Raw genomic sequence first — 10,147 nt, forward strand, 5'->3', positions numbered from 1 at the left:
GGCCTGTTGCCCGCAGCCCGCAGCAGGCCACTCGGGGTGGCGCGGGCGGCGAGCGCCTCGGAGAGAAGGGCAGCGGGCGCTGCGAATAAAAAGGACGACTGAGGAGACCAAAAGGCACATTTCTTTTGCATCGAATTTTGAAAAGCATCTTTTCAGAGATTAAAGGGGCTGGGCAGGCGAAATAAGTAGATTAAAAACACCACCACCAGAAGCAGTGAGTGGAGAGAACTCGATGGACAGGAAGGGGGGGCAGGCAGGCTCTGCGGGCCACAGGAATACGGGGCGCGGGCCCAGGGGACTGTTCCTTATCGGCCAGCGTATCAGCGGCCAAGGCCCCTGGCTGGCTTCCTTCTTTTGGCTCTCTTTCTGACAGTTTTGTTGGGGCTTTGTTTGCATACTCTAAATCAGTCAATTTTTTTTTTCTCTCTCCCTCTCATACATACGTTTTGTGAAAATGGAATAAAAATGGGCAACGGGATTGTGTACGGTGTGGGGAGAGCACCATGGTGGGTAGCGATGGCGGTGTGGGAAGAGGTGAGACTGTCAACAGATAGGGTCTGTGGATACAGAAACGAGGGCAGGCCCATCTGAGAGACAAAAGCAGAGGAAAGCACGCTCCTGCACAGCGTGGACTCTGACATGTCCCCAGGCCTCCCTGCCTTCGCGCTGTGTCGCGCGTTGGAGTTCTGCACGAAGCGATGACAGACCCGCTCCAGTCAGGTCTGCGGTTTGGTGCATAGCTCACCGGTTTCTTCGTTTTTGTTTTAAAGTGAGGCTTAGGTATATGGCACAGACTTGGGACGAGGGACTCAGAGCTCTGTAGATTAGAAAAATAAATGAACAAAGCAAAACATTAGCATGATGTTTGGAAAGTTAAAAAGAACACAGGCGTTCGGTAGTGTTACTAGGGAAAAGGAAACCGTTAAGAATGTTCTTATTGAATCCACTCCGTGGTATATTCCAAAGCCTCCCTCTTCAGATAAAACCATCAGGCGAGCGGCACAGAGCTGGGAGAGGGCTCTTCCCAAGGCTTGTTTCCAAACAGGACTCTGGCTATAACCAAAGACGAGTTGCTGTTTTTACCACATGTCATGAGACGCTGCCCGTTTGATGAAATGTTATTGTCATTTAACCACAACTCTCTTTTTTTTTCTATCTGAGTTTGGTACTGAAATTTATTATCTAGAGAGACTGCTTTAATAAAATATTACAATATGAATAACATATGTAAATGTGTTAGGCATATTTTCCACAGTACAGATGTACTGATTTTTAGTTCCACCAGATGTGTTTGTTGCATGGAGAAATGGCATTTGATCTGAGTGACAACATAAACTGATCCATCCTCTCATGCCTGTCATTTGAGACACAGTGTCACTTCATCCCCCTGCCGGCACCAGCTCTGTCTGGGAGTCTGATGGGATGATGCTCTCTGAACCAAATGTTCATCTGCCTCATAAATTATTTTATTTTCTAAAGTGTCTCCTCAGAATACTGGAAACTTGGTAGTTGGAAATGGGAGTAGGAGCATCCTGTTACCCAATGGTCTACTGGGCGAAGTAACAGAAACCAAATATCCCTTAGATAGATTGGGAGAGAGCCAAAGTGCAGACTTGCCCAGACACCTCATTATTAAGAACTCACCCTTTATTCATCATAGTTGTTTTTTAATCTCAATAACTGATGTAAATAATAGACGTGATTTTTTGGTAAGACTCCAGTGTGTTATAGATGACAGGTAAAACAATTTTTGTCTTTATTTTTCCAACTATGCTTCATTTTTATCTAAGCATTGATATATTTTTTGCAAGTAGTTTTAATGTTTTTGACCATTATGGGCCATTTGCTAAACTGTCCAATTTTTTTTTACACTCACCATTGCCGTTAAATTATAGGCAATCATGCCCTGGCCGGTGTTGCTCAGTTGGTTGAGCGTTGTACCGTGAATCAAAAGGTTGCCTGTTCGATTCCTGGTCAGGGCACATACCCAGGTTGCAAGTTCAATCCCTGGTCGGAACATGTGCAGGAGGCAGCCATCGATGTTTCTCTATCCCTTTTCCTTCTCTCTAAAATTAAAAACAAATTTTAAAAAAATTATAAATCACAAAATAGTTTTAATTTACTTATCTTAAAGGGACATTCACCCGATTATCTCAATTGTGTTTTGGAAGATAATTCTATGCATCTTGAATCATTAGGTACAAATACAATAGCACCTTGAAAACTATTGAAACTGTTGAATGTGAAGGTATATTGTTACCCAAAATCAGACGTAAATGGTTAAGTATAATATAGCTAGTCTCTTCAGCTATTCTATCTGCTTAAGTTGATCAACATCTTACGGTTTTATTTCATTTTTATTCAAGTATATTATAGTTTAATTGTACATTATTTTAATATGTTTATAGATTAAGAATGGCAAAGTACATTTTACATCAGATGCAGGAATTGCTGGGAAAGTGGAGAGAAATATTCCTGAAGTGTATGTTGCCGATGGCCACTGGCACACTTTTCTAATCGGAAAAAACGGAACAGCCACAGTACTGTCGATCGACAGGATATACAACAGGGATATCGTCCACCCTACTCAGGATTTTGGTGGACTCGATGTGCTCACTATATCCCTTGGAGGAATTCCACCCAATCAAGCTCATCGAGATACTCAAACAGGTAAATGCTTGTGTTGGGTAGTCACAAAGGAAAGGTAAAGTTGTTTTTCTAGAAGTAGTTGGATTTCTGACAATTCCTATTATGAATATTCTAAGACTGTCATAACTATCTTTAGGAAGTTTATAATGAATTATTGGCCATCCCTTACTTTGGGCGTTTGCGTTTGTTCTGCCAAGTCACAGTTCAGCCCATGGTGCTTTTCCCATGTCCACCAAGCATTTATTTATACATTTATTCATTTGTTCATTCACACAACATATTTCTGGGCCCTGTATGGGCACTGGGAGTGCAGTGGTGAACTTAATAAGTATTTTCCTCATAGAACACAAGGCCCAGTAAGAGAGACAAACATTAATCAAATCATTATACAAGTAAATATATTATTTTTGAGCTACAACAAATGATGTGAAGGAAGAACATAGAATTCTAAGAGATTGCCCAAGAAAGGTCAGATTTAAGTACAAATGTCCATTTTCCAGGAAAGTTTCCCTTTCTCCTCTCTTGGGCAATCTCTTTGATAGGAGCTAAAAACAAAAAGTAGACAGAACCAAGCACCTTGGGAGCTGATGTCAAAAGTTAAGGATGAAGTTGGAGAATGAAGCAGGGCCTCGTAGACCATCATACAGTCTTGGTCTTATTTTCAGAACAGTGAGGAGTTACTGAAAAATTAGTCTTAGGCATGTCCAGTGATGTCAGAAGATCTTTCAGGCTCCGCCATGGAGAATGCATTAGAGGAGGGCACCGGCGACCTCGCATGAATTAGCTGGGAAGACACCGCAGCGATGCAGGCACGGTATTGTGTGAACTTTGGCTCCTGTGGTGGCAGAGGAGAAGTACTTTAAAAAATTGAAGTCAACCAAACTGCTGGTGATTTTGGTAAAATTCAGGGACGTTCCTGACTTTTCCACTAGAAGCGGGGTAGTGCCACTGAGAAAGGCAAGTGCAGAACAGAGCAGTCCAAGAAGAAACAGGTCTATGGGAAGCATCAAGATTTTGGTTGTGGAGCACCTTTGAGAAAGACCTTTTGGTAGATGGACTAGACTCAGGAGTGGACTTCCGCTGGAAACGCGTAGTAGGAGTTATCAGTGTCGAGCAGGTAACTGAAGTACTGGGTATGACTATGATTGAATGAGAAAGACAGGAGCCTATGCCATAGAAAGAAAACTGGGAGAGTAGGAGCAAATGTAGGAGATGCCACAGCTCATGGAAAAAAGAGGATTTGGGGATGGAAAGGTCACTGGGATGGAACGATGCATCAGTAAGAGGAAAATTGAAAAATGCATGGGAGAGGAATGGAGCTAGGGCATCAAAGTTCAAGTCCAGGTCATAAGTCATTTATATTTAGCTTATTTGAGAATGTGGATGTTAACTCATTGGGATGTTTTAGGAAAACAACTCAATGTAAATCATGCATTTTGTTAGTGGCAGAGTCCCGGGCTCTGGGACAGGAGCATTAGCAATATAAGCACACACTGGTCTAACAAAGTGTCAACTTCTTAAAAAAATAACCATCACCCTCTAAGGAGCCACTTTAGATCTTTTTTTCTAACCCCCACTATCCCCACGTCATGAAATACAGAGTTATACTCTATAGCTGCCCTTTCAAGACCCACAAACCACTGTAATTGCTAAGGTTTTTCTTTTGCTCCCCAAGACCTATGCTCAACTCCTTGGGAGCAATATCATCTCCCTTGAGAAAGCAGATCTAGTGATGGAAGCCTCTGGCCTATTTTGTGTTCTTGATGAGAACTTAAGTTTTATTTCTATGTATGCAATTCTTGACATATAGACTATAAAAATAAAACAAATAGATAACTAATGAAATAAAAAGACAGAGAAAAAGCAAACCCAGCCTGTCTGAGTCATTCGTAAATGGTCGGGAAGGGTGGGTGGGATCTGAGCGCTCCTCCCCCCAGTTTGGTGGTGGAAATCTTCCCCGTGTTGCTAAGAAGTTAGCCAGCGGGTCAGAGGCACAGACGTATGGCCTTGGAGCTGGATGATGGCTCCCAGGCGGTGGGCTCTCAGCTGCTGTGATGTGATTCTGAAGCTTCTCTTGACCAGATTCCATCAGCCTTTGGTTTTCTCTAAACCGCCCCCTGCCCCTTCTGCCCGCAGGTTTCGATGGCTGCATCGCGTCCATGCTGTACGGTGGGGACAGCCTGCCTTTCAGCGGGAAGCACAGCTTGGCCTCCATCTCCAAGACGGATCCCTCGGTGAAGATCGGCTGCCGCGGGCCCAACATCTGCGCCAGCAACCCCTGCTGGGGCGACCTGCTGTGCATCAACCAGTGGTACGCCTACAAGTGCGTGCCCCCTGGGGACTGCGCCTCCCACCCCTGCCAGAACGGCGGCAGCTGCGAGCCAGGCCTGCACTCGGGCTTCACCTGCAGCTGCCCGGAGTCGCACACGGGGAGGACCTGTGAGACGGTGGTGGCCTGTCTTGGCGTCGTCTGTCCTCAGGGGAGAGTCTGCAAAGCTGGAAGCCCCGGAGGGCATGTCTGTGTTCTGAGTCAGGGCCCCGAAGAGATCTCCCTGCCTCTGTGGGCTGTGCCTGCCATCGTGGGCAGTTGTGCCACGGTCCTGGCCCTCCTGGTCCTCAGCCTGATCCTCTGTAACCAGTGCAGGGGCAAGAAGACCAAAAACCCCAAGGAGAAGAAACCGAAGGAGAAGAAGAAGAAGGGAAGCGAGAACGTCGCCTTTGACGACCCAGACAACATTCCCCCCTACGGGGACGACATGACTGTGAGGAAGCAGCCGGAAGGGAACCCCAAGCCAGACATCATTGAGAGGGAGAACCCCTACCTCATCTACGATGAGACCGACATCCCCCACAACGCCGAGACCATCCCCAGCGCGCCCCTGGCCTCCCCGGAGCAGGAGATCGAGCACTATGACATCGACAACGCCAGCAGCATCGCCCCCTCGGACGCAGACATCATCCAGCACTACAAGCAGTTCCGCAGCCACACCCCGAAGTTCTCCATCCAGAGGCACAGCCCCCTGGGCTTTGCGAGGCAGTCCCCCATGCCCCTAGGAGCCAGCAGCCTGACCTACCAGCCTTCCTACGGCCAGGGTTTGAGAACCAGCTCCCTGAGCCACTCGGCCTGCCCCACGCCCAACCCCCTGTCCCGGCACAGCCCCGCGCCTTTCTCCAAGGCCTCCACCTTCTACAGGAACAGCCCGGCCCGCGAGCTGCACCTCCCTGTGCGGGACGGGAGCGCGGTGGAGCTGCACGGGGACCCCTGCCAGCCGGGCATCTTCAGCTGCTCCACCAGGCTGGGAAGACGGAGCAAGAGCCCCCAGGCGCTGGCCCCGCACGGGTCCAGGCCGGGGAGCCGCCTGAAGCAGCCGGCTGGGCAGATCCCCCTGGAATCTTCTCCGCCCGTGGGACTGTCCATCGAGGAGGTGGAGAGGCTGAACACCCCGCGGCCCAGGAACCCCAGCATCTGCAGCGCAGACCACGGAAGGTCGTCCTCGGAAGAGGACTGTCGGAGGCCGCTGTCCAGGACCAGGAACCCCGCCGACGGCATCCCCGCCCCGGAGTCGTCTTCCGACAGCGACTCGCACGAGTCCTTCACCTGCTCGGAGATGGAATACGACAGGGAAAAGCCCATGGTCTACACTTCCAGGATGCCCAAGTTATCTCAAGTCAACGAGTCGGACGCGGACGACGAAGACAATTACGGCGCCAGGCTGAAGCCCCGAAGGTACCACGGGCGCAGGGCCGAGGGCGCGCCGGGGGGCACCCAGGCGCCCGCGGGGGCCGAGGGCGCGCTGCCCTTGAAGCTGGGGCAGCAGGCGGGGAGCTTCAACTGGGACAACCTCTTGAACTGGGGCCCTGGCTTTGGACACTATGTGGATGTTTTTAAAGATTTGGCCTCTCTCCCCGAAAAAGCAGCAGCAGCAGCAGCAAACGAAGACAGCAAAAGTGGGACAGGTCAGCCGGTCCCCAAAGACGGGGAAGCGGAACAGTACGTGTGAGCGCTGTGTGCCCGCGGGGGGACCAAGAGGCGGCCAGGAGCGCCCCGGCTGCCCTCGGTCGCCCACAGGGCGGGCACGCCGCAGAGGAAAGCCTTCAGCAGTAACCACGGTGCCGCTGACCGGCTCCGGACAGCTCTGCTCGAAATGCGCTCGGGTGGACTCAGTGTCCTGCATGCTTCGTACTGTGCGACTAGTGACGTGGGTGCAGCCTTCGGGGAGGTTCTTCTTACCTACCGGGGTCCGCTTTGTGATTTTAAAAATTAATGCCGTTGCAGAAATGAACTCGTGGCTCTCCCAGTGGGCTTGTGTGCTGTTGCCGCTGTGAGACGTTGTTTTGCTTGCAAGACCCGTGAGGTTGAACCTGTCCTTGTAACGTGTAGAAAAGAGCCCTCCCGCCCTTGAGTGAAAGACTAAGCATTAACACGTCTCAGAATCTTAGATTCCGCATTCGGCGTTGCTCGGAAATGTCTGGAGATTTGAATACGCCGCACGCGACCATGGGTACTAAACTTAAGTCATTTTGTTCAGCACTTTAGAACTTTCTTACGAAATTGTGTTAAAACTTCTGAATCTTTTTTTGTGTGTAAACAGTGATGGTCTTGTTCTCACCAGGCTTCCACTAAGGAAAAAAGCGACTGCAATTCTGTCCCAGAACACTGCCACCTGCTACTGCGGAGTCAGGCCGCCAGCCGCGCCTCCAGAGACACTTGTGAAAGTTATTTATTGAAAAATGTTCTATGCTTTTAAATTTTTTAAGAATCGACCTAAGCAAAGCCTGTGATTGGACTTACTTCTTGACCATTTAGCAATTACCCCAAGTACCCAGTTTTTATAATTTATATAAAGTCAAATTTCAGCACTTCTTTCTTTTCTGTCATTTTGTAGGTCATTTTTTAATACCGTGTAAAAACCGTTTTTTTTTTGGTTTTTTTTTACACCTAAGCAGTGTTTTTGATACTGATATTTTCCTATGCTGAATAGTTTTCTTACTTTCCGGGAAGGTAAGAAAATACTTTTTTTACATTTGTTACTTATGTAACGTTCATATTTTTCACATTTTGATATTTGTAACATACTGTATGCTTTCTACTTGTAAATGCCAACAATAGAATTAAAATATTTATTTAAAATATGTTGCATTCATAGTGTAATGTCAAATTTTCATCTCTAAATTATTTTCTTCCCCTGTTGAAAACAATCTCTACTTGTCAAGGAGGGTGTGGCAAGTTGAACTACAAAATGGGCAACTTCTTTTTCTTTAAAAACAAACATGAGTATGAATATTGCCAGAACAGATATTTTAAGGTCTATTTAGTGCATTCCTATCTGTCAGAGTCCCTGGACTTCCCTAGAGCATAATGAGTCTCGACTAGACTGGGTCTTAGGGGACTGACTTGGCCCTGAACTTGGGGTAAGCATTCTGGCAATAAACGCTTGGAAGTTCCCAGTAGAGCCTATTCGCCGAAGGCCAGCTTTGGACCAGGCTTATAGTTAGTCATAGGAACAGCACTGACTTAAAGCTAATTATAGAAAAATGTCTGGGTCTCATTTTCTCCCGAATTTCCTTTAAATCCAGTGGTACAGAAAGAGTGAAAGCTCACCTCCCCACACCTACGTCCTTGATCCCTGTGCTGATAAATTCTAAACAAATTTTATGCTGCCTTAGCCAAGACGAACTTCTATTTTCAGGTAGTCCCCTAGGAGTGAAACAGTTCAAGAGAAGAGTCCACCCAGGACACGATCCACCTGTGCATCAGCAGTCACATCTGAAAAACAGGGCTCCTGCCAGTCACCTCAGTCTCAGAACTTGTCATTAAGCCTCTGCCCCAGACCTAATATTTGCTGAGAATATTACCCTCCAACTGTACCATTGACTGTCCTACATTGAATAGGGATTTTAATATGTAAAAGTTTTTAGTCAATAAAATTTTTTAAATTAATACCAACAAATTGAAATTTAGTCCAGAATTATTTTGTCATCTAATAATGTTGCGATTATATATATATTTTTTGTTTCAGAATAGAAAGCCAGATGTGGGTTTAATCTAAATCATAACACTCCCACAATGTGGTTTAGACAGTGTAAGACACTAAATTTTGGGTCACCTGTGATGAGCAAACATGTTTTAGTATTTCCCTATGAATTTTGGTATGAATTTGTGAGCCAAATATGGGAGCCTGTTGATTGCTTCATATAACTCAAAACAGAATACGTTTTTTTCTCCAGAAACTCAAGCATCTCAATGTCTTCAAGAACATAAACTCTGTAATTGAGAACAGAGCGAAAGGAAAACGATAAACATGATTATAGCAAAGGGTTAAGGGGACGGACCTGACGCCAAGACTCTGTTCTAATTCTCTAAGAATCCTCTGTGAGGCAGAGAAGTGCAGTCTCCTTGATTAATCAGCCCCAGTTCAGGAATAAGAGGAGACTTATCTAGACAATGTCTTGTCTTTGGTTTTTCTCGGAAATCTTTCACTGAAGCAAAAACAATACTTGGAACAAAATCAATCAGAGCTGTATGGGATGAAATCTTCCTTCGAGTGGAGACGACCACTTCACTCACCGAAAGAGGACGTGACTCGGCGTGTTACGGTTGCCAGGATTATAGACAAACTGACGAGGCAGCAATTCCCTCAGACAAATGGTTAATAGCGGCCTGCGTGTTCGCACACAGAGTCATGGCCTCGGGACCTTAATGCAGCCCTTTAAGGGGTCACTGGCCGGCCCCCGCCTGCATCAGTCCCTTGGGGCTCCTGCGTCTCGCCTGTGCTGTGAAGCGTGTCTCAGGCGCGCACTGAGAGCGGCTCAGTGACCGCGCGGCCAGCGGGGGAAGCAGGTCCCGGGGCCCCGGCCCGCAGGCCGAGGCTGGCAGCATGGCACAGGACGCGTCACTCGCCCGAGGGGCACACTGCCGCTGCTTGCAAGACTGCTTCTGGAATTCTCTAAATTACTAATTTTATTGATCGCTTATTCAAATAAATTAAAACTATCTTAAGATAGGGAGCCATCAGAAGGGCTTGGAGCACTTCTCACTTACATGTTATGAAAATGTTTACCCACACCGTCGATGAGTAACTGACAAACCACTGAAAGTTATGTCCTTTGTAAACATTTTTTTATAAGGAAAAATATATAACCATGTGAGTTTATTACTTCCAGACACTCCATCTAAGAACAAACCCCTATTTTCATGAAAATTCATTTTTACTTATTTAAATTCAACATCATGGTAAAATTAGTCTGTAAAAGGTGAAAATAATTTTTAAATTTTAAATCAATAGTTCAGCAATGCCCTTATTTATGTTATAGATCTAATTTTAAGGGACTAACATTTCTAGGTGACTAAATTTGCATTCCCCTAGGAAAAATAAGCCTAGCAATATAATGTATTTTAGCATACACTATTAAAGCTTTTAGTATGAAATAAAATATTAAAGTCTGATTAATCTAATATATATTTCTTTTTTTCCTCTTTGTTGGAAGTTTTATTCAC

The 10,147-nt window shown here is 46.3% G+C and overlaps 1 protein-coding gene across 2 annotated transcripts in view; it reads left to right on the forward strand.

The window, feature by feature from the left end:
* Window positions 1-8,606, forward strand: part of FAT4 (FAT atypical cadherin 4) — a 148,149-nt gene extending 139,543 nt beyond the window's left edge. Inside the window, exons 16-18 of one of the 2 annotated variants that reach the window (XR_001602480.2) lie at window positions 2,409-2,670; window positions 4,786-7,651; window positions 8,340-8,606. Coding sequence is in view for 1 of the 2 variants with exons in the window: in XM_016203322.2 (XP_016058808.2) it covers window positions 2,409-2,670; window positions 4,786-6,650 (2,127 nt within the window). In the remaining variant the exon portion in view is untranslated. Of the gene's footprint in view, window positions 1-2,408; window positions 2,671-4,785; window positions 7,783-8,339 lie in introns of those variants that run through there. The other variant, XM_016203322.2, reaches the window with a different exon arrangement.
* Window positions 8,607-10,147: the final 1,541 nt, after the last annotated feature.

The sequence above is a fragment of the Miniopterus natalensis genome, chromosome 4, assembly GCF_054644295.1.
Source record: "Miniopterus natalensis isolate mMinNat1 chromosome 4, mMinNat1.hap1, whole genome shotgun sequence".
Classification (NCBI taxonomy): domain Eukaryota; kingdom Metazoa; phylum Chordata; class Mammalia; order Chiroptera; family Miniopteridae; genus Miniopterus; species Miniopterus natalensis.